Source organism: Cebidichthys violaceus, unplaced genomic scaffold (genome assembly GCF_023349555.1).
Source record: "Cebidichthys violaceus isolate CVI_PGR_0920_01 unplaced genomic scaffold, fCebVio1.0.p SCAF_6, whole genome shotgun sequence".
Classification (NCBI taxonomy): domain Eukaryota; kingdom Metazoa; phylum Chordata; class Actinopteri; order Perciformes; family Stichaeidae; genus Cebidichthys; species Cebidichthys violaceus.
In genome coordinates, this window is record NW_027176816.1 from 14,107,915 (window position 1) to 14,133,355 (window position 25,441).

General features: G+C 41.5%; 1 protein-coding gene across 1 annotated transcript; it reads left to right on the forward strand.

Annotated features, from left to right (window-relative positions):
* The first annotated feature begins 10,481 nt into the window (after positions 1-10,481).
* lrrc38a (leucine rich repeat containing 38a) lies at positions 10,482-17,785 on the forward strand. Its single transcript, XM_068733430.1, has 2 exons — positions 10,482-11,261; positions 17,168-17,785. The coding sequence occupies exons 1-2, from the start codon at positions 10,634-10,636 to the stop codon at positions 17,413-17,415; spliced, it is 876 nt and encodes a 291-aa protein (XP_068589531.1). The 5' UTR covers positions 10,482-10,633; the 3' UTR covers positions 17,416-17,785.
* Positions 17,786-25,441: the final 7,656 nt, after the last annotated feature.

The window sequence follows — 25,441 nt, forward strand, 5'->3', positions numbered from 1 at the left end:
GTCCAGCTTTTCTTGAAATATCCTTCTCGAGAAAGGCGTTACCAGTAAATCCGCCAGTGTTAAAAAAACAAAGCTAGGTAAAAAAACTTGAACTTCTCCAAAGTTCTGCTAAGAAAGCTTCACAACAGTCATGCTAGCCCATTGACCAATCACGCCGCACATTAATGATGACGTACTCAGGCCATCCAGAAGGTCTGGCACGTCAAAGAATACGTCCAACATATCAAACAAAAAATCTGATTGGTTGAAGACTATGACCATCAACAATATCATCCCCATTTGCTTAAACTGCAAAGGGTTTCACTTGTAATTCTACAGGCCTCCGGCAGATTTTGATTGATTTTTTAAATCTGATTGGATAAAAGCTCTACTTAAATCAAGCTGTGGCGGAAGCAGTGCTGCAGGCTGGAAGCAGGGCAACTGAGGAAGACAGTAGCTGTGCAATGAGATAATAAGCTAATATCATATTTAGAATACATGTAGTGTATTTATGAAAAATTATTAAATTATAAAATGGCTATAACTTTGTGATTCTGTTTTGGCCAACAGAGAAGGCTTTGCTGGCCCCAACCCACCACTGGGTAAAAGTAAGAAGATCCGTCATACTTCTCAGTCACAGTGCACAGTCAACAAACACATGGATTACTTGTCATACAGAAGGAAACATCTGAATCAGCTGTTTATCAGATCTACATTACAAGAAGACCCTTTTTCCTTCATTTCTAAACAAGCTGATGGATTTCCATCCTTGATGTACATCAATCCATCTATACAGGCACATTAAAAAAAGACCCCACTGGTAAGGGTAAGGGTCTAATGCATTTCAGCAGGTGAATGGTGTGGAACATCTCCACTCTGGTAGGGAATGAGCTGCAACTAGTCCAGAAGGTAGAGTGATGTAAAGAAGTAATATTGGCCTCACTGCTACACACTGCAGCTCTGGAACCAAACTCCTCGAGAGGGTCAAGGCCCAGTGATGTGAGGTAGTTGTGATGAGCCACAGGTCTCCCTATTATGACGGGTCCTGTTATTTACTGCTGCTTTTAAAGACATGACTGCTCACTCGGCTTGCAGATGAGCTCAGCATTTCAGTCTTGACAGATTTGGCACCTAAACTAACCACTGCATATGTTATCGTCAGGGGTATAACAGTGTGCCCCCCCTCAGTCCCGGTTCTGGTTCTTCTGTGCCTCCCTTATCTCCAGCTGGCCAAATTCTACGGCCTTGTATATCAAAACAATTCCCTTAAAACAATGTGGACATTATATATCATTATGAACATTGAGTACAGAGACAACAGTGATTACAATATGAGATATGTCTGTTAAATTTTACAGCATGTATTCAAAGGTGGTGAAATGACATTCAAACAGTACACAGACTCACTTGCCTTGTGACCAAACAAACCACAACATGTACGTGAGCAAGGAAAGCAGAAATGATTGGAGAAGTGGAAGAGAAGCAACTGCATTAGTACAACTGAAGGGAGTGAGAAATCGACACACCTATAATTAGCAGGCATGGCCTCGTGTCAGGTATGTGTGAGAAGCACCATTGGAGCATGGAGTGGGACTGGCACGCAAAGCGAAAGTCACACTGCTGCTGGTCTTAGTCTGCTTCTGTTCTTGGCAGGAGTGTGTTGGTTTGGGGACACTGGGGTTCATTGAAACACATTCATATATGCACCTACATTGACACACTAAGGCTAATAGTGTTCTGTGCGTGCATATGTACAGAATGCGCACACAAAAACACTCACCTTAGGTTACCACTTTTTTTTGTTATCACACTGCAAAAACATTTAGAGAGCTTTTGGCACATCAACATTTAAAATGAGCTACCTTTTGCAGCAAAATCCAATCATGTCAACAGAATGGCTGCTGTCAGCCAACTTAGAAGAAGGGCATGAGCATTAATAAGCAACTTTATTGAGAGTGCTGTTAGGGATTTTTGATTTGTGTCAAACTTCCTGATAAAGATAAATCCTTTAAAAGTCTCCTTTTGGTCACATGTGTCTCTTTAGATGCTAGATGCTCTGTCTGTCTCCTGTTTGTGCAGAGCAAACTGTAAACAGCTGCCTGCTGCTGCTGGTGATGAGAGCGCTGAGACTGAACCAGAGAATAACTTTGCCTTGACTCTTAGACCATGAATGTTGTGTGGTTTGTTAGTTGACCCACCTGCTCATGTAAGCACCAATGGTCTGATGCTCTGCTCTGAAACACAAACAAAACTTCATATTGCTTTAATCTGAAGGAAGTTCAGCAGGACTTGAAACTTGCAACACTTTTTTTTTATCTTTGGTAACAATGAAACTTGCCCATAAACCGAGTGAGCAGGTAATGTAGCCTTAATTGGTCATTTTAGCCTAGTTGATTAGCTAATGATGAAATGTGACAAACATGCTCCTCCTCACGAACAGGTGAGATTCATCAGGCTGGAACAAGCAACTTTGTCTCGAGAGTTTGTTTAATGTGGAAAAGCAAACGTCACAGAAAAAAGGAGAATACGCTGAACAAAATGAAAGAGTTCATCGCACACCTTGAAGAGGTCTTTCCAATGGAAGAGTGGTGGTGACTGGCAGTGCCAATAGAGAGACCCCAACCAGCTGCCCATCTTATGGATGACAGAAGATATAGGGGCCCATGTCTCCATCTCCCTGGAAGAAAGAGTATGGTACAACCTCCAGCAGGACAAGCGAGCTAGATGGCCGACCATTGAGGAGGCAATAAAGCAGCTGTTTGGTCACCGTATTTATACCGACGACACCAGAGAATGACTTGCAAGCAGCAAAAGCAAAAAGAGAAAGAGTCTGGGGGCCTGTGCTGCAGACCTCCGAAAAATATATTCACCATTTTACAATACACCAAAATCCCAACTCAGCCCAGTGCTGCTCCTGAGTACTTGCTTGAGCCAAATCACTAAATGAGTCATTGTCACTGGACTGACTTCAGTACAGTTCAACGCTGCCCTGCCTCTTCCTGATGTGGCACTTGGTGTGACCTACTTTTCCTACATGATAGAGATCACGGCAGGCGCACTTAGTGCATTTATTTCTGTTGTCAACTTTTTCTCCGAGCAGACACTGTAGGACTTAGTAAGACTCTAGGGATATTTATGTACTATTAAATTTGTTTTTGCAGGCCTGACGTCACACGCAAACAGAAGATTGAAGGATTTAGAATTAGTAATCTGTCGATTCTGCGTCTCTCACATTCATGTCAAACCAGATTACTGTGAAAAGCTGATGAGATAGATTCATTAAAACTTGTACATGTTTTATGGTAATTAACCTAACTTCAAAAGTTTCACCACCAAGTTTTATGAAACTTATAAGGGAAACGTGATGGTATTCACGAGTGATTATCATTTATACATGTATATAATGATGTACAATCATTTGATTGATCAAACATTGAGGAGTTATGCTTACAGTGGTTATCAATTTACTGTGAATTAACAGTTTAAAGTAGAGCATCTCTCATGAACAGGATGAATAAATAAAGTAAAAATAAAATGAATTAAAGCTGCAAGCAGCATTGATCGGGCCCTCGCAACTACGCGCACGTCGAGGATACCAGCAGGACTCTGGTTGACGCGGTCATGCATTTCTGTGACCATCATACACTGCATGCACAAGTTAGATGATATTTCCTGCGTCGACCAGCAGCATAGCAAGACCATGTTGCCAGGTCTTAAGCCTCAAATGTTTTGAGTGTACCTCCGATACAATCATAAATGTAAGCCTGTTAAGATCATTTAGAAAATGAACGTGTGAATGTGCTTCAGTATTTGTAACATAACAGACTGTCAGGTTACTGGGATGGAGTTCAACTCCCTGCAGTGTCCTACTGATTGTATTTGGACTTACATGAAAGTTAACAGAACAGCAGTGTCATTTGTTTTTACTTGAACACTTTAATTTGACACTGTTTTCATTTTAAGCTCTTCTGTAACTTTAGATTGTAGTGTGAAGCATTCATTGTAACATTTAACCTGATTCTCATGTAGAAGCTCTAGACAGATCATTTATACTAATGCCCACTGACATGGTTTGAAAAACACTGTTGATTAACTTTTGTTCTCCAAGCATCTTAGTTTGCACATATTTAGATCAGAGAAGTCTTTTTCTCATGGTGTGCCCACAAACCCTGTTTGGGCCGCTGTTATTATAGAATTCTGTTTACGTCCGTGGTTGCCAGTAGGTGGCGCTATGACTATGAGTTAATATTGGCATGCAGAAGTCCTAAAGTCACGACAGCAATCAAGCATGTCAAGTTTGGGGCAGTTTTGACAAAGTAAGGTTGAGTTACAAAAGCTTGATGGATGATGGCGAATCATGTAAAATTGACGCTACACCAAGTCCATGTTATCCGATGAAACATCAAGCTTTAAGTAACTTTTAATGGTTAAGGTCTTTAGGTTGTTCTGACCAAATTCTAAACTGATCGGATTATTTCCCTAGGAGGAGTTCGTAGTGCAGCACCTGGAAAAGGAAATAAAACCACAAAAAATTCATACAAAATTCAAATTGGCTGACTTCCGGTTGGGTTTAGAGCATGGACCCCTAAGACTTTTTTTTAAGTCTACATGTGATACACCTGCTTACTTAATTTCATACATCTAAGTGAAACGTACTGCGAGGGCTGCATCGTCGAAATATTGTAGGGGGCGCTATCGAACCGAGTTGCCACTCTGAAGCATCAAAATCACATCAGATAATTACATTAAGGATTTTAAATGTGTGTGACAAGTTTGATTTTGTTTTCAGTATTTTTAGCCCCTCAAAAACACCTTTGTTTTTCATGGCGAGGAATGCATCGCCACGGCAACGTCATTTCACGAAACAACAAGCTTTGAGTAAGTTTTAATCACAAAGGTCTTTAGATTGTTCTGACCAAATTCTAAGTTGATCTGATTAATTCCCTGAGAGGAGTTTGTTAAAGTAGAGCGCCTGGAAATTGCAAAAACGACACTAGAAATTCAGACTAAATTAAAAATGGCTGACTTCCGGTTGGGTTTAGGGCATGGCCCCAAGAGACTTTTATTTGAGTCCACATGTGATACATGTGCCTACCAAATTTTGTTATTCTATGTGAAACGTACTGCGAGGGCTGCTTCATCGGAATTTTGTAGGGGGCGCTATTGAGCCAATTTAACACTCTGATTGAATAAAATCATATTATATAATTACATTTTGGCCTTCTGATCTGTGAGTCAAGTTTGCTTGTGTTTCGAGCTTTTTTAACCTCTCCAAATGACCATCGTTTTTCACGGCGAAGACTGCGTTACCACGGCAACGGCGTTCGACGAAACATCAAAATCTTGGAGAACTGGCATTATGAACTTCTTACATTTGTGTGGAACAAATTTGATGTTGATCTGATTTTCCAACTTAGAGAAACAAGCCAAAGTATAAAGACTTTAACTTACTGTTGCCAGTAGGTGGCGCTATGACTATGATTCAAAATTGGCTTGCAGATGTCTTCAGGCCTGGAGTTTAATCAAACATGTGAAATCTGGTAAAGATCTGATGATGCGGAGTCGAGTTACATCAGTTTATTCGTTCATGGCGAAGGATCGAAATTCGCAGAGCCGCCACGTCACCATGCTTCGACAACTTCTTACAATTTTCACAATGAAGCATTATCAAGGTCTTAAGGCTTTTGTGACAAAATTTGAGAGGGATCCGATTAATCTGTGAGCAGTAGGGTGTCAAAGTACACAACCTATGACTTCCTGTTGCCACTAGGTGGCGCTATTACTATGATTCAAAATTGTCATATACATGTGTTCAGGGTCAGGATGTTATGACATATGAGAAATTTGGAGCAGATTAGGCAATGTACAGCCGAATTACAACAACTTCCTGTTTCATGGCGAATGGTGTTTTTTTGCCGCCACGCCACGGACACATAGTTTGATAACTTTTTGATCTTTGAGTATCGTTTCACTGCCAAGGTCTCAAGAGCATACTGACCAAATCTGAAAGCAATCGGGTTTAATCTCTAGGAGGAGTTCGTTAAAGTACGGCGCCTTGAAACGGTCCAAAAACGTCATAAAATTCAAAATGGCCGACTTCCTGTTTGGTTTAGGATATACCTCATTTTGACTTTTTTGTGCGTCCCATCACGTTCCACATACCTACCAAATTTCATACAGCTAGGTGAAACCCAAAGTTGGGGCTACTCTGTAGGGGGCGCTATCGAGCCAAAATGTCATGCCGCAGCTGGACACCCCAATAATACTGGAATTTTCACCACGATTTAATTTTGTGCCAAATTTCAAAAGATTCCCAGTATCCCAAGCACCTCCTTTTTGCGATGAAACTGGTACGATAATAATAATAATAATAATAATAATAATAATAATAATAATAATAATAATAATAATAAAAAACATTAGAATAACAATAGGTCCTCCGCTCCGACTACGTCGGTGCTCGGGCCCTAATAATAATAATAATAATAATAATAATAAAAAACATTAGAATAACAATAGGTCCTCCGCTCCGACTACGTCGGTGCTCGGGCCCTAATTAAAGCTGCAAGCAGCATTGATCGGGCCCTCGCAACGTCACACACGTCGAGGGTACTGGCAGGACTCTGGTTGATGCGGCAATACATTTCTGTGACCATTATACACTGCATGCACAAGTTAGATGATATTTCCTGCGTCGACCAGCAGCATAGCAAGACCATGTTGCCAGGTCTTAAGCCTCAAATGTTTTGAGTGTACCTCCGATACAATCATAAATGTAAGCCTGTTAAGATCATTAAGAAAATGAACGTGTGAATGTGCTTCAGTATTTGTAACATAACAGACTGTCAGGTTACTGGGATGGAGTTCAACTCCCTGCAGTGTCCTACTGATTGTATTTGGACTTACATGAAAGTTAACACAACAGCAGTGTCATTTGTTTTTACTTGAACACTTTAATTTGACACTGTTTTCATTTTAAGCTCTTCTGTAACTTTAGATTGTAGTGTGAAGCATTCATTGTAACATTTAACCTGATTCTCATGTAGAAGCTCTAGACAGATCATTTATACTAATGCCCACTGACATGGTTTGAAAAACACTGTTGATTAACTTTTGTTCTCCAAGCATCTTAGTTTGCACATATTTAGATCAGAGAAGTCTTTTTCTCATGGTGTGCCCACAAACCCTGTTTGGGCCGCTGTTATTATAGAATTCTGTTTACGTCCGTGGTTGCCAGTAGGTGGCGCTATGACTATGAGTTAATATTGGCATGCAGAAGTCCTAAAATCACGACAGCAATCAAGCATGTCAAGTTTGGGGCAGTTTTGACAAAGTAAGGTTGAGTTACAAAAGCTTGATGGAAGATGGCGAATCATGTAAAATTGCCGCGACACCAAGTCCATGTTATCCGATGAAACATCAAGCTTTTAGTAACTTTTAATCGTTAAGGTCTTTAGGTTGTTCTGACCAAATTCTAAACTGATCGGATTATTTCCCTAGGAGGAGTTCGTAGTGCACCACTTGGAAAAGGAAATAAAACCACAAGAAATTCATACAAAATTCAAAATGGCTGACTTCCGGTTGGGTTTAGTGCATGGCCCCAAGAGACTTTTATTTAAGTCCACATGTGATACATATTCCTACCAAATTTCATACATCTAGGTCTAATGTACTGCGAGGGCTGCTTTGTCGAAAAATTGTAGGGGGCGCTATTGAGCCGACTCTCCACTCTAGAGCAATAGAACCATAACATGTAACTAAACGTTTGGCTTTAAATCTGTGTGCCAAGTTTGCTTATGTTTCAAGCATTTTTAGCCCCTCAAAAGCATCTTCGTTTTTCATGGCGAAGACTGCGTCGCCACGGCAACAGCGTTTGACGAAACTTCAAAAGCTTCATGAACTGGCATTATGAACTTCTTATATTTGTGTGGAACTAATTTGATGTTCATCAGATTTATCTACTTAGGAAGTAAAAGTCTCTATACTTTGGCATGTTTCTCTGTTACCAGTAGGTGGCGCTATGACTATTATACAAAATTGTTCTGTAGATGTCTTCAGGACCACAGACTCATCAAACATGTGAAATCTGGTAAAGATCTGATGATGCGGAGTCGAGTTACATCAGTTTATTCGTTCATGGCGAAGGATCGAAATTCGCAGAGCCGCCACGTCGCCACGCTTCGACAACTTCCTACAATTTTCACAATGAAGCATTATCAAGGTCTTAAGGCTTTTGTGACAAAATTTGAGAGGGATCCGATTAATCTATGAGCAGTAGGGTGTCAAAGTACACAACCTATGACTTCCTGTTGCCACTAGGTGGCACTATAACTATGATTCAAAATTGTCATATACATGTGTTCAGGGTCAGGATGTTATGACATATGAGAAATTTGGAGCAGATTAGGCAATGTACAGCCGAGTTACAACAACTTCCTGTTTCATGGCGAATGGTGTTTTTTTGCCGCCACGCCACGGACACATAGTTTGATAACTTTTTGATCTTTGAGTATCGTTTCACTGCCAAGGTCTCAAGAGCATACTGACCAAATCTGAAGGCAATCGGGTTTAATCTCTAGGAGGAGTTTGTTAAAGTACGGCGCCTTGAAACGGTCCAAAAACGTCATAAAATTCAAAATGGCCGACTTCCTGTTTGGTTTAGGATATACCTCATTTTGACTTTTTTGTGCGTCCCATCACGTTCCACATACCTACCAAATTTCATACAGCTAGGTGAAACCCAAAGTTGGGGCTACTCTGTAGGGGGCGCTATCGAGCCAAAATGTCATGCCGCAGCTGGACACCACAATAATACTGGAATTTTCACCACGATTAAATTTTGTGCCAAATTTCAAAAGATTCCTAGTATCCCAAGCACCTCCTTTTTGCGATGAAACTGGTACGATAATAATAATAATAATAATAAAAAACATTAGAATAACAATAGGTCCTCCGCTCCGACTACGTCGGCGCTCAGGCCCTAATAATAATAATAATAATAATAAAAAACATTAGAATAACAATAGGTCCTCCACTCCGACTACGTCGGTGCTCGGGCCCTAATAATAATAATAATAATAATAATAATAATAAAAAACATTAGAATAACAATAGGTCCTCCGCTCCGACTACGTCGGTGATCGGGCCCTAATGATCTGTCTAGAGCTTCTACATGAGAATCAGGTTAAATGTTAAAATGAATGCTTCACACTACAATCTAAAGTTATAGAAGAGCTTAAAATGAAAACAGTGTCAAATTAAAGTGTTCAAGTAAAAACAAATGACACTGCTGTTCTGTTAACTTTCATGTAAGTCCAAATACAATCACTAGGACACTGCAGGGAGTTGAACTCCATCCCAGTAACCTGACAGTCTGTTATGTTACAAATACTGAAGCACATTCACACGTTCATTTTCTTAATGATCTTAACAGGCTTACATTTATGATTGTATCGGAGGTACACTCAAAACATTTGAGGCTTAAGACCTGGCAACATGGTCTTGCTATGCTGCTGGTCGACGCAGGAAATATCATCTAACTTGTGCATGCAGTGTATGATGGTCACAGAAATGCATTGCCGCATCAACCAGAGTCCTGCCAGTACCCTCGACGTGTGTGACGTTGCGAGGGCCCGATCAATGCTGCTTGCAGCTTTAATTATAACTGAGGCCTTAGTGTGGGTTTGATTGGATTACCACATTATCACATACGGTATATGTTCTGATCATTGCTGGATTAAACATACATCACTGCCTTCAAGTTAAATGTCACCTGAGCAGAAATGTTTATGATCAGCCTGCAAGAAGCTGCAGACGCTTTCCGAAATGACATTTCCACTATATGTCTGCAAATTTTGCTACAGGCAGATGTTTTGGACACGTTGTCATGGTGACGGGAGCTTATCTCCATCCCCATCCAGCGAGTGAAGCCAAGGCGAGAATAAGAAAAAAGGGGACTGAAGGAGGAGGCAGGGAGGAAGAGGGGGAAACAGCGGTGTTTCCAGGAGACTGCGTCACATGTGAGTCATGGATGGTGATGGAATCCTCATATTCATTGGGGTCTGTTGGGTGAAAAAGGAACTCTGATAGGGTTTCAGGCAGTGAGGACTCTCGCTGTGGTTCTGCTTCACTGATCTAACTGATGACAGGGCAGCTGGTTTACCTCAGTGGCTGACTAATGAGGCATGGAGGGCTGTTCCTGAGAGTCCACACAGACACAAACATGTCTCATGGCTTACCCCCTAACCCCGCCCCCTCGCCTCTGGTTCGTTAGTCTCTATTTACCTCAGTGTTAATCCCCCCCCCCCCCCCCCTCCCTGCTCTCTTCCACACTCTCTCTTTTGCTCCTCCCCTCTCTTCCCTCAAAGCCAGCAGGCTGCCATTTGATCCAGAATGCTGGTTTCATGATCTCCTGGAATACAACGCTCCCTCGCTACTCCATGGCTTTTCGGCTTGTTCTCGCTTTGCAGGGCAGAGAGCAGGGAAGGATGCCAGCACCACGCTGAACACCATCAACATCGTCTGGCCTTTCCTTCCCCTTACCCTTCTGTGATCTGAAACCGTCTATCCATCCGTGTCCCTGACCTCTCTTCTCACCACCTGTCGACACCCCCTCACCCCCCACCTCCTATTTAATGCTGCTGCCCTCTTGACAATGATACCATGCATTAACTGGCTGCAGCCTTTCCTTGCCTTGATCTCCTCAACCTTGCTTACACGAGGCCACATCTGCCCATCCAGTTGTTTGTGTCCAGACCACCACACTGTGGACTGCAGCAACCAAGGTCTAACCAGAGTCCCAGATTCCATCCCTCTGGATGTTCGCCGTCTCCTGCTTTCCAACAACTGGATTCCCTGGATCCCTTCCGACTTCTTGGTCCTCTACAGCGATCTGGTCTACCTGGACCTGAGGAATAATTCTCTCTCCCAGTTGGAACCAGGGACCCTGAGCACCTCCTCTAGATTGGTCTTCTTGGACCTGGGGAGCAACAACCTGACAGAAATCTCCTCAGGAACATTTGGGGAGTCAAGGAGTCTGATCAAACTGCGACTGGGGAACAACCCCTACCTAAACATGGTAGGCAGGGATGCTTTCACGGGGTTGATGTCTTTGAGAGAGCTGGAGCTGGAGAGGAATGGTCTCACTGCGCTGGACGTCATGGTCCTTGAATCCTTGCCCTCCCTCCGGATGTTGCGTCTGGAGGGCAACCCTTGGCTCTGCAACTGCCACTTTGCCAAACTGTTTTTGTGGCTGACAGAGAACCACCACAAGCTCCCACAGGGTAAGACATAAGCTCATTACAGCAGAGACTCAGTCTTTGTCCCATGCTAGAGCAGAGGAAATCCAATCACTTTCCGAACATTTATACATAATATTTGATCTGATGATTAAAATTCATGTATTGCATACAAATATATATATATATATATATATATAATAAGTGTTATTCTTCCTCATATAAAAGCCAGTGCTATTATTTTCTCTGGACCGTTAAATGTAGTTTATCTTCACTAACTCAAAGACTTTATCATGTTTATCACAGGTACACTGATTTCTCTTGTCTTATGTTTGGAACAATATTGTTCACGTTCTCTGCAAGCCGTACACCACAATTAACTCCCATTGTATTATCAAACCAAAAACATAAACTGTGCAGAAACAAATACTGATACACAGGCCAACTGTACCTACTACACTCTAGATGCCATTTCAATAAATGAAGGAGAAGATTTTTTTTTCAAATTATTTATCCCCTTGGGAAAATTAAATTTTTTTCACTTTCATTTATTTTCATTTACATACCCACCGTTATAACTTTCAACTGTATATCTCAGCATTCATCAGCAGTTGGAGTTTCAGAGTTCCCACTCATTTCTAAAGAGCATTTTTCAGGATATTTTCATGATGTTGTAGCTGGTCTGACAGACTGGAATCACAAAATACACTAGTATATTTCTCTCTGTGGAAGTCTGATTTAAAAGATGTGCAGTCTTTGGCTATACCATATCCATGACATCTCTTACATGCTTAGAAATTATGACAAATTGATCATAAATGATTGCAAACACACCTGCAAATATACGGCACATCATTTCATGTCATGTTATGGTCCATTCTACATGCTGCATAGCAAAGTAAAAAAGTACCATTAACCAGAGTTTTGACCCCAGCTTCTCATTCATTATCCTAACTCTCTCAACAATGCCCAGCACTCATTTGAAACCATTGCTCCTATCCAGAGTTGAATCACAAACCTTTGCAGGCAAAACAAGCTAGTAAACATGTCAACTTTATCAACTGAAACAAATATGCTCAACAATATATGCAAACGTTATGCAAACGTTATGCAAACGTTAAAAACAAGTTGGGAAGGCAGAAATGTCATGTCATCCAACCTGCCTGTACTGCCATGTGTACATGATAACAACAATGGCCTAAACCTTTTACCAGTTGATGTTGAAACCAGTTTTAGTCTGCCATTCACAGACCAAAAGCATCTCAGCTGCACAACTGACCCTGAACTTTTGGTGTCTGGTAATTTACTGTATAACAATACATCATATTTTACATGCTAATTTTTGTTCTGCAAATTCACACTGTAATCTACAAAAGTAACTAGTAACTGTAGCTGCTAAATAAGTGTAGTGGAATAAAATCTACATCATTTGCTTGAAATTATCTTAGAGTAAACGTATGTAGTAGCATACAATATAAAAACACAAACAAAGTACCTGACAATTGTACACTACAATACAAATGTTCAGTAAATGTTCTTAGTTACTTTGAAGACTTTGGTCAGACTTAAATATGTAACGGTTTTGGGGCAGAACAGAGACTCAAGAGCAGAGATAGACACAGGAGACCAGGTGAGATAGAAGGCAAGGTCTCTTACTAGGCACCAAGCAGTCATACACAGGAAGTCAGTCCGTACAGGCAAACAAATCCGACAGGGAGCAGAAAAAAATAAAAAAACAAAAACAAGGCAAAGTCACAAACCATAGAAACTAACACGAGAGAATAATGCTGGAAGGCGATGAACACACGGAGTAGAACAAAGACAATCTGGCACTGGAACAGGGAAAGCATGGGAGTATATGTGTGGGGATGGAAGAGGGAAAAACCAGGGGCAGGCGATTGAGCACAAGTGTAGTGAATGAGAAATCAGGAGACACACTCAGGAGACACACACATGGGACTAATGGGTGTTACAAAATATACATACATTATCTTGACACTTTCACATACAGTACAATGAGGTCTATACTGTAGTTAGCACGTTGCTATATTATAACAGAGTAGGTGAGTCAACAATCGACAAACCTACGATTGATTTTGACATCAAAGTTCAATCACGTTGAACGTTGAATCACAGGGAAATTGACCCGTTATGCCAAAAGTAACATGTCATTCCTGCTTTTTACTTTGAGGTCACTGAAAAAACAACGACCCATTTTTTAATACAGTGACAAAGTGTAGCAGTGGAAATGACACAGCCTGCTGGTTTTTAACTGGGCCGTGGTGGTTCTGGAGTTTTAAATAAGAATGAGTTACAAGGCAACCTACATTCTGTCAACACAATCCCCCACTGTTTGTATCGGTCGGGTCAACGGTGAACAAGCAACATGCTTTATTCAGCACCAGATCTGATGCTGTGACACCACAACACTGACACCAGACACCTAGGTCTAGACTCCTTCCTCACAACAAAGACACTGTACACAGCTACAGCACACACACACACACACACACACACACACACACACACACACACAAACATTGTTTTAAACTAAATGGCTTCTGGAAGTGAGCGAATAAACACGTTTTTTTTCTTGCAGTCACTTTGTATCTTTGATCCTGGCTACATTCAGAAGGGTGTGTGTTTGTGTGTATGCACCTGTGTGTGTGTGTGTGTGTGTGTGTGTGTGTGTGTGTGTGTGTGTGTGTGTGTGTGTGTGTGTTTGTGTATATACATATGTGTCAAGCTAGTATATGTACCTGTCTATTGCCATTTTGTCTTCCTGTCGACACATGTATGTGGACACCTATCAGTGTTTTCTTCTGTGTGTGTTTTTGTAACTGTGTGCCATATACTGTGTGTATGTGTTCATCTGCATGCACCTGACTTCACACATATATGCACATTCCATGAAACAACTCTTCTGCCCGTGTGTAAACCTGTACGTGTTTGTGGACACGCTTTTTTTGTCGGTATGGTTTTTTTTGTCTGTATTCACGTGGTGCCCATGTGAATGAACATACATGTGTTCTTGTTCCTGTGTGTTCCTTTGTAAATATATATGTAAGGGATTGTGTTCAGTGGCTCATGTGCTAATGTCTGCGTGTTTGTGTTTTTGATCCTTTTTATATTGACCTATATGTGTGTGCATGTTGTAGCACCACGTGACTGGAATATCACCAAGTGATGAGGTTACTGAGTCCCTTTTCATGTGGAAAACCCCTTCTGGTCTTACAATGACTCACACATACACAAACACACACACACACACACACACACACACACACACACACGCACACACACACACACACACACACACACACACACACACACACACACACACACATATACACAGACTTGACAATGATGTCTCGTGACTCCTGGGTGCAGCAGTGCTACAGAGGAATCAGGATGAGATGGAAGTGCAGTGGACGGAATGTTTTAGAGTTACAGTGCATTGGTACCAAAAAGAAAAGCCATCTTCATTAAAAAGGGCTGGCAGAGACTAAAATGATTACACAAAAAAGTCTGTTTTTAGATTGGAAGTTTAGCCTTTGGGTCAAAATAGCTATATAATAAAAATAATAATATTAATACCTCCAGTGGTTTCTGCTATTTTGATACATTCTGGTGTGAAGCTGGATTACTATTGGTGCGTCAGGCGGTTACAGCTCAGCAATGAAGTCCAAACAGGTAGCTTCCATATATGCTGCAGGCAAACCCAAGCGGTACATGCACCACCTCAAACAATGTAACTATGCTTCAGTACTACAGCAGCTACAGAGATAACACCATGGCTGGTTTACCAACTGGGCTAAGCACACAATTGCCCCAGGGGCCCTGACAGCACGATGCTTACTGTGTATCAGCTGGTTTACGCTAAATTAATTTATATTTGAAAAGTATTGACTAATCACCTGTCTTTGGTTGAATGCAAGTAGACAGTCTGTGTGGAGAACAAAAGAGACAGAACCCATTAGCTGAAATGCAATCTGGGAACCCAGCGGCTATTGTCTGACAATGATATCGCTTTTTATTGGTTCAAAATGAGCATGTTAACTGGCTACTTGTGAAACATTCCAGTAGTACACATCGTTTCTTAACTCCAACTCCAGCCTTGCATCTGTAAACAATGAGCAGCACATGGAACTTGCACAGACCTGGATCAGTAGCAACTACATTCACTGACACATTCACTGTCTAAAGGCTAATTCATGGTTCCACCTCTATGTGACCACATGTGTTAGTGCTACATAAATTTAGTAATCTGCCCAAGTCAGGGGTCCGAGACGACATCTGCATGCAGCTCACAATTTCCCACCACACAGACTGACAAGCAAGCTATGCAAGCGCTAGAAAAGTAAACTGAAAGCGTGTTCCGTGCACAGTATGTATGTACTGCATTCTTCATCCTTGTTGCACACACAGTTTTTGAATTTTGCACGTTGTTAATCCAAACACAACAAGTGTGGGGCATATGCATATGCATACCCCCAATCATTACAAGTCTGCAGCTGTCAGAGTAAGGCTTTACTGTTGTTTTGACAATACCCTTGTTAACTTTAGGAAACTGTAATTTAGAGTATAGTTTGTGTGTGTGTGTGTGTGTGTGTGTGTGTGTGTGTGTGTGTGTGTGTGTGTGTGTGTGTGTGTGTGTGTGTGTGTGTGTGTGTGGTGTTTTTGTTACACAACTGTGTGGGTGAAGAGCAAATACAGCTTAAGCAACATTGTATAAGCTGTTTTTCTCTGTCACTCTTTGGCTCAATATATATGTATATATGTATACATATATATACATATATATATGTATACATATATATATATATATATATGTATATATACATATATATATATATGTATACATATATATACATATATATATATGTATACATATATATATATATATATATACATATATATATATATATATATATATATATATATATATATATATATATATATATGCCATGAAGACTTTGTGCCTGTTTATTCAATGGATCAAGTGGAAGACATGTCATTAGTTACTCCACACATATCATGTAATATTATGTACAGTCACACAAAGCTTCTCTATGAGGTAACAGGCAGAATATTACAGTGGGTCTGATTATTAGGATGCTTTGCTGTTTTTCAAACTGAAACTTTTTGGGGGTTTGAGTCAACGACTCTCAAAACCTTTAGTTTCTAACAATGCATCTGAAAGCTGGAGATTAACTGTATTATAGGAAGCAATGTTTCCAGAGCCAGGTTAAGGTTTGTTGCACTGTTGCAATGATTGGTTAGATAACTAATGTTGAACCACTTACACTGATCTGGTTACTTCTTTGGTGTCAAAAAGGAAAAACATTATTCTGTTTTCATGCAAAAAGTCCTGCTTTATCACCAATGGCCAATATTATATATATATATATATATATATATATATATATATATATATATATATATATATATATATATATATAATTTTTTCCATAAATTCACATTGTGTATATATGAAGGCATGTGTAGAACATCATTAGCACAAAAAATGTCACCCTCTCATTCATTTAATTGAGAACACAGCACCCCATTGGGCCACAGCAGAGGGCCATGGAAAATAACAGGGGTGATCAGGGGAAAAGAAGTTGTACCGACCTCAACTTTTAAAACAAAACAATACAAATTCATCTAACAACTCCTTGTGGTTGCCAATCAAACGTGCAAGTGAACGTTTCTGTTAGATTAATTTGTAGCAAGAGCAGCACAATTCTTTATTTTACCTCAACATTGTCACAACGGAGGGGGGTCGAACCGTGGCTGTTGTAGTTATGTGATGTGAGCTTTAACCATTCAGCCCACCCCTTGTTCTTTTGCTCTATTCAGTCCTAACAGCCACATTTACCCTTGTAAGCAGGAAGTCCAGTGTCTGGGTTCCTGTCAGCTGGTTAACTTGTTGATGTCTCTCTTCCCAGGTATGGAGGGGATAGAGTGCTCCCTGCCTCTGGATGGGCGTCGTGTTCCCCTAAGTTTACTCTCTGAAGACAGTTTTCGGGAGTGCCATGGTGCCCTCACCCTCACCGACTACCTTATCGTCATCTTCTCCGGCATCTCCGTCTCAGTGGCGGCCATCGTGGCCAGCTTCTTCCTTGCTTCCACAGTCCACTGCTTCCAGCGCCTCAGCAAAGGCAGCAAAGGAGATGAGGAAGAGGGCAACGACTGATGGGGGAATAGAAAGAGGGAAGGAAGTTATCAAATGCAAGTGTTTCTTGCTAAACTCTTGCTCAGAACTCAATAAAACATGAGCACAAGAGAGATTGTGGTGAAGCAGTAGAGTAAAGGCGTTATAGGAAAATGCCACATCAAGAAAGCTCTTACCTTGTCAAAACCAAGATCACACTTGAGCTATCATGGAATCAGAGACTGGTTTGGAAAACATCAGACAGGCTTGAATCTCTGTGAGCAGGTTTGCATTCACAGAATGTAGCAATTTCTACTACTGCCTACAGTACTGACTATTACGCCATTCTTGAAAAATACGTATGCTGTCCTCGTCATTGAGACTGAGCATACTAAATGCCTTCTAGATGGAGGTGAAGGGACAAACGTCACTGCACACTGCAAGGGAAATACATCCAACAGATGTTACAATGTGGTGCCATTAAGAAAAGGTCTCCCAGTGGGAGCTGACCAGTAAAAACCCATTCCTTTACTGTTAGTCCACACAGGTCTGAAAAATGTATATACCCAACACAAAAATAAACTGTGACTTATGGCAGGATCAAACTATAGGAAGCTTTAGTCTTTTGAGATGGTCATTGTGTCAGATGAGACGATCACAGTTTCATACATTCTTGCCGTGACATGGCCGACTTTATGTTGGATCCTGACATATGAGACAAATGGTAAATGGACTGCACTTGATTAGCGTTTTTCTAGTCTTTCTGACCATTCAAATTGCTTTCACACTACTTGTCATCATTCACCCATTCACACCCATTCATACACTGATGGCAGGGGCTGAGTGCTAACTGCCTATCAGACTAACTCATTCACACACCGTAGGCACAGCTACGGGAGCAATTTTGGGGTTAAGTGTCTTGCTCAAGGACACATTGGACTAGCAGAGCTGGGTATTGAACCGCCAATCCTCTGATTGAAGGACGACCCTGCTCTTGACTTAGCCACAGTGGCCAACAGTGACAGAACCCACAACTTTATTTACATCTTCTTAATAAATCATAGTCAAAGCCAGTCAAAGCAGCTGAGCTGTGCTTGGAAAGTAATTGCAAAAATAATGTACAGTAACTGTAGAAAATTCTTGATGTTTTAGGTCAGACCCTACCCAGAGAGCAGAGGGCTACAAAGACATGGTTTGTGCAGAATTCCGCAGGTTTTCAGAGGTTCAGAATTTCCCAAGACCTCTACTGAGAGGGTCCACTGGTACAGCTGGTGAGTAAGTGCCTTGCCCAACAGCATCTTAGTTGTTGAAAGGCCAGTTGTGTGAATTAGAAAATTTGCTTTCTGATGTATTTACAACAAAAGCTTAATTTTTCTCTTCAAGATGTACTCAAAACTGATCCTGGTAACTTGGCACAGTTGCAGTTTACTGTATGTTATACAGTACGAATGTCTAACTTCTGTCCATTTTACATTTGGTTTTCACAAGTTACTGAAACACTTACATTTGTTTTATCAACAGCTTACCTGTTGGATGGGGCTGAGATCTTGGCCCTGTTCTTCAAATGTAAATGGACTAATTTAGGCTAACACATTGATATCAGGCTAAAATCATCCAGCTAATTCGATTCTTTGAAATCATTTTGAGGATTGAGCTGTTAGTCTTGGATAAAAGTCTAAAAACACTATACTGAGAGATTCTTTTCATCCATGCTCATTCTGAGGTAATTTGCTACCATAACTAGTGTTGTCTCAGTGCTGTGGTGAGGATGAAAGCCAGATTGAAACTTATACAGCGAAAATATAGGTAATCATTTAGTTGTTGAACACAAATTTCTCCAGAATTCTACTTAAAAAGTGGTCTGGTCAGAGATTGGTTAGCAGTAAAGGATCCAGGTTGTTTTTTTCGGAGAGGTTTCACAGTAGCAGTTTTCAGTGTGAGGGAGAAAAGCTGGTCAGCAGGGAGTGATCTACAATCGCTCTCTCTTCATTCCTTGTCTTGAAAAAGTCGGTGGGGATAGGGTCAAGTGAGCAGGTAAAGTGTTTAAGTTAAATAAACTGGTGTGTAGAGCCCTATGAAATGCTCAAACATTTCCGCTGGATGCAAATGTGGAATAGCTCAGATATGGTGGTGAATACACAGCCAATTCTTTTTGAAGCTGTGCGCTGATTCTGTCCATCAGTTTTTTTCTTGTGGGCTGTAACATTACCATACCATACAGTTATTGATAAGGTGAGCACCCCTCCTGTTACTGCTGTGTAGAACTGTAACATTGCAACATTTGACACCCCAAATTTCATAAGCTGTCTTAAAAAGAACGCTCTTTGGTTTTCTTCTAGATGTTGGTAAATATGTCTTCCCATGTCAGGGAGGAGGAGATTGTAGTCCTGAGGAATTTGAAATGATCCACTCTCTCTACTACCTGGTTGTTGATGACCAGCGGTACTGGCTCTCCCTGTTTTTTACGGGAGTCCAACTCAAATTCTTTAGTTTTGTTGATATTCAGTTGCAGATTGTTATTGCTACACCAGTCAACCAGACAGGAGACGTTGTTCCTGTAAGCTGTCATCATTACAGGAACTCATTCCCCAAAGAGCTGTATCATCAGCAAATGTATTCATTTGTGTGTGAAATGCAATCACTGGTATATGAAGCGCTGATGGTTGAAGAGTTTGAAAATCTATTGCTAATTTTGACAACCTTTGTTTTACCCAGAAAGAAGTCCAAGATCCAGAGACGTAGAGACTGGTGGAAGCCAGCTGAAACAGTTTGTTGTAAAGCCTTGTGGGGATGATTGTATTCAAATCTGACTAACCTTACTAATAATCAGTGAACTTAAATAATTACCATTTCATTGTTTGTTAACAGTAAAATGACTATTAACTAAAGTTTAATCGACTATCAATTTAACATTTATTAATGAAGATAATTCTAAAGTGTAACTAGTACAAGTACCTTGAAATTGTACTGACAGTACTTGAGCAAATGTACTTTGTTACTTTTTATATACATCCAAAATGTAAACATCTAAAATTTCCATCACAATTATTGCTTTGTTTCCTGTCAAACTACATTTGGTCCAGTGTTGTGCACAACATGCAGGCCACTAGATACTGTAGATTCACTTGAAGATACATAGAACAGGGCAGACCTGAATTAGCACCATATAGATGATATTATGCTTCATACACAAGTTGAATTATATTGTAGCTGCCTATATATAAAGGAATGCCAAATAGAGATAGCATAACATGCATGGGTTGTAGCAAAGGAGCCACCACCAAGACCAAAAGCTGAAGCCAGAAGTGCCTTAATAAGATGAACAATAGCCACTATATTGTCTGTTGTCTTCAAATATCTCCAAGGATTGAATTTAAACTCCCATCCACAATAATCTTTAAATATAAGTCCATTAGAAATCGTGCTCTTGATCAGGTCCATGGCTGTCATTAAGGACATTGAAGTAATTTCCTCTCACAGGTTTCTTGATAGAGATTTGATAAAAAGGTTGGAGGGTATCATCAAAAAGTTATGGGTTTATGGCACATAGACTATTTCCATATTTTTCCACTGTATATATATATGTATGGTGTCCATGGCACCAAGGGTGATATTCCATATGGTTTCAGATATGATGAGCTCATTTATGTAACCTTTTAGCAGTATATGGAAGTATCTCTATTTATGTTGTCTTCATGAAATTGAATGTTTCAATCTGATGACAAGGAACATTCCTATCTATTGCCTGTGTATCGATCATCAGTTGCCCCATATTTCCCCTCAGGATATGTCTGACGAAGACATTACATGGGACTTTTGACATACTCTAGATGTTAATTGGTCAGTTCATTGTCAAAGGCCAATTTGCTGTTTCAGTAATTGTTGCCCTGTTTTTCACTTTTGGAATGGGAATGCTCCTTCTCATATAACCTAAATCTTTCTCACTGCTAACTTCAATTGCCTTGAAAAATATGGGACCATGAACCTCAACAAAAGAGCAGTGCTGGTCTATTTTGTGGGTTTTGAGTGATCGACATTAGAGGCTCTGTCAGCCTGTATAGACTCCCAGTGATAGAGTGCAGTTACTTGGGTGCCAACTAGATTTGTAATCTCCAATTTGAAAGGGCTTTATGTGTTCTGATTACTGCAGATGATCAGGACTTTTCAGTGTGTGAAACAAAGGTGTGATAACTGAAAAGAGACAATAAAGATATTTTGCTTTGAAATGTGAATGCTGTAAGTACATTTTGTTCTGTCTCATAAAATTGCATGAGTATCTGTTAACCTCCTCGAGTATCTTTTTAGCAAAACACAGAGTCCCTGCCAGATCTGAGGATGTTGCTCTCTCTTGTTCTCTGACACAATAAAGCACAAATACAGACACATTTTAAACTTGTTCCAACAAGAGTTAAAGGACATCAGGTCACCCAGCCAGGATCTTCCTACAGCACTGATATTGGCAACCTTTGGAAGATATGTGCAAGATATGTGCAAGATATGTGCAGGGTCTGCTGCTTTACATGGCATGGCGATAGATTTGGGACCTATACACAGTAGATGTTGACAGCAAAACACTGCTAATAATATATTCATATCAAACCCTCAACTGAGGGTTGTAGGTGGATAAAAAACGACCGTTGACTATAAGTTTGCAGAATATCACATGCATAATCTGTGTGTCCAATTATTATTTTGCCAAAGCGTGCCATGTAAACCATTTGCCATTTCCACACAGACCCACCTGACACCCCAGTGCTCACACTACAATCCAAAACAATTGGTCTAGTGAACTGGGCCTTTGCAACTTAATCAGCCATTTCTAATCATCATCTCCACAATGCTCTGCAATAATATATTCATCAACGTCAAACCATTCAGACAGCAGTCTTCTTAAACACAATATAACAGTAACATTGAATCTCAAATAAAAATGGTCACAATTCTAAAGTAGCAGTCCTTAACTGATATTGTACCATACTTTAAAAAAAAAAATTATTTACCGTAAATTCCGGACTATAGAGCGCACCTATATATAGGCCGCACCTGCTAATTTTAAAAGAAAAAAGAAATTGTACATAAATAAGCCGCACTTGTCTATAAGCCGCAGGTGTCCCCGTTGAAACATGAGATATTAATGCGGCAAGATGTTACAGGAAAGATTTTTTTAAACTTAGAATTAAATAAATGCCGGTAACAGCTACACACATACCGCAAATGCTTTTTTTTCAGAACAGTGCTTTTAACAGTGCTAAAGTTGTCTTCTTCAGTATCGGAATTGAACAGCCTGAAGGTATGTAAATTACTTCGTCACACATTTTCTCGGCAAAAATACATGAAGCTTTTGTCGTCTTTTTGCAGCGAGTCAGTTCTTCATGCTGCCGTCTCCAGCGTCTCACCATCGATTCATTGATGCCGAGCGTACGTGCAGCAGCTCTATTTCCTTCTTTGACAGCCAGACGGATTGCTTTTAACTTGAAAGCCGCATCATATGCATTTCTTTGTGTCTTTTCCATGATGAGGGTGCGTGCACGAAGCGCAAAATGGGTGATCTGAAGAATTAAATGTGAGTGAGTTTGCCGAAACAGTTTCATTGGTCCACTGTGACCTGTTCGGTAATTTCATTGGTCTGATATGACGAGGTTAAATGTGTTGGCGACGGGAAGCTAGTTAGCCTGTGAAAATCCATCAATTAGCCGCATTGTTGTAAAAGCCGCAGTCTCAAAGCGTGTGTGAAAAAAAGTAGCGGCTTATATACCGGAATTTACGGTATACAGGCTGATAGAAATTAGGCAGTGTAACACTCTCAGGGTACCACCGTGGGGTTCGTGAGTGCAATGACTCCAGCACACTCAGATACAGTTTCTATATTCCCCTCCCCCCCCGAGAGCGGGAGAGGAAGTCGGCCACAGCCATCTGCGCCCCTGGCCTATGGACCTTGAAGTTAAAAGGCTGTAAAGCCAGATACCACCGAGTGATCCGGGCGTTAGTATCCTTCATGCGGTGGAGCCGCTGGAGCGGGGCGTGGTCCGAACAGAGGGTGAATGAGCGTCCCAGGTCAGGTCGGTCAAGGGGCTGGTCAGCTCCGCAAAGTTTGGGATGAACCATCTGTAGTAACCTGCCAGCCCCAAAAACCCCCTAACCTCTTTTTTAGTCTTGGGCCGCAGGCAGGCTGCAATAGCAGCAGTTTTGTCCACCTGCGGGCACACCTGCCCGCCGCCCAAGTGGTACCCCAGATACCGTACCTCCCTCCGTCCAACTGCACACTTCCCTGGGTTGGCGGTGAGCCCCGCCTGCCTCAGGGACTCCAGCACCACGCCCAACCACTGCACATGCTCCGCCCAGGTGGTGCTGTGGATGATCACATCATCCAAGTAGGCGGCAGTATATGCAGCGTGTGGACGCAGCACCCGGTCCATGAGGCGTTGGAACGTGGCTGGGGCCCCCAACAGCCCAAAGGGAAGTGTGGTGAATTGGTACAAACCAAACGGAGTGGAGAAGGCTGATTTTTCCTTGGACTCTGGCGACAGAGGAATCTGCCAGTAGCCCTTGGTCAAATCCAGTGTCGTAAAAAAACGCGCAGTGCCCAGTCAGTCCAGGAGTTCGTCGACCGGCATTGGGTACGCATCGAATCATGACACTCGCCCTGCGATAGTCCACACAGAACCGTATAGATCCATTTTTCTTGACTATAAGAACAATGGGGCTACACCAGGCACTGTGGGACTCTTCTATTATCCCCATCTCCAGCATAGCCGCCAATTCCCTCTGAACCACTTTTCTTTTGTGTTCAGGTACCCTGTAGGGTCGTGACTGCACCGTCACGCCCGGGGGAGTCTCGATTTGGTGCTCTATGAGGTTTGTGCGTCCTGGCTGCAGAAATGTTGCGCAAAGGCACTGCCTCGGGATATCGTGTTGCATAATCCACTAGGACTAACACAAAGCATTATTCACGTGCACTCCAGTGAAATGGCCCGATGAGGTCCATGCCGATTCGCTCGAATGGGACCTCCATTAATGGTAGAGGACGCAAAGGCGCCCTCGGAATGGCCGGCTGGTTTACCAATTGACACTCCGGGCAGGACAGCCTCGCGTCACCGCTGAGCACAGCACACATACCACATGACCCTGTCTGTCGCGAACGCACCCTCGCACTGTGCCCCATTAATTCATTAAACCCTGGCCAATCCGTTCCCAAGATCAGGGGGTGCGTAAGGCGGGAGCTAACCGCAACCTTTACACTATGTTTTTTTCCCCTATATCTAATTTCTACCGACACTTGGTGAGTGACTGCAAACTGAACAAATAAGACACCAGGATTGATCAAGCCTGCTGTTAGCCTGGTCGGGAGCAGGCTAGCCTCACAGAATGAATCTCCATGGTAACGGCTCGATCTGAAGATACGATACAATACAACGATAAAAAGAACGTCTCTCACCAAGTACGACTCAATTCCCTTCGCTCATACTTAAGAGGCATTGAAGAGAATCATATAGTTAATCAACGTAACATCCCTCCCTCTGAACTTCTGGTGGATTTATGAAGTATATCAATCCAGTGCAATGTTAATAACTTACAGATTGTTTTGAACAAGAATCTTTTTTTACGTGCGTGCTGTGAACAGCAAATGTTTATGACCAAATAGCAGTCCCATGTGTGCTGTGAAGTGAAACTGTAGCCTCTGGAAACAGTGCACAAACACAGCTAATGTTAAAACTGGAGCGCCATGTCAGACTGAGCAGCACACTCCAGTGCACAGCACAGGAGAATACAGTATGAGTGGAAGGGAGATGAAGCATTTTCATCCTCACTCTTAGTCCTTTGTGCCCAACTGGAAGGATGGGGTCATGAGGACAGGAGTACAGGAGTACAGGAGGAAAATATGTGCAGACAATTAGGATTTTCCCCTACACCCCATGAACTCTTATTGTCACCATGGTTACATGGCTAAGTACCAAGGCTGCATCTAGTCAAGTGCTGCGTCCAAAATTCACATCATTCACTTATTAATTTCTCCCTACAGACACTCAATAGTGAGCAAGTAGTAAATAGAGATTTTGGATACTTACTG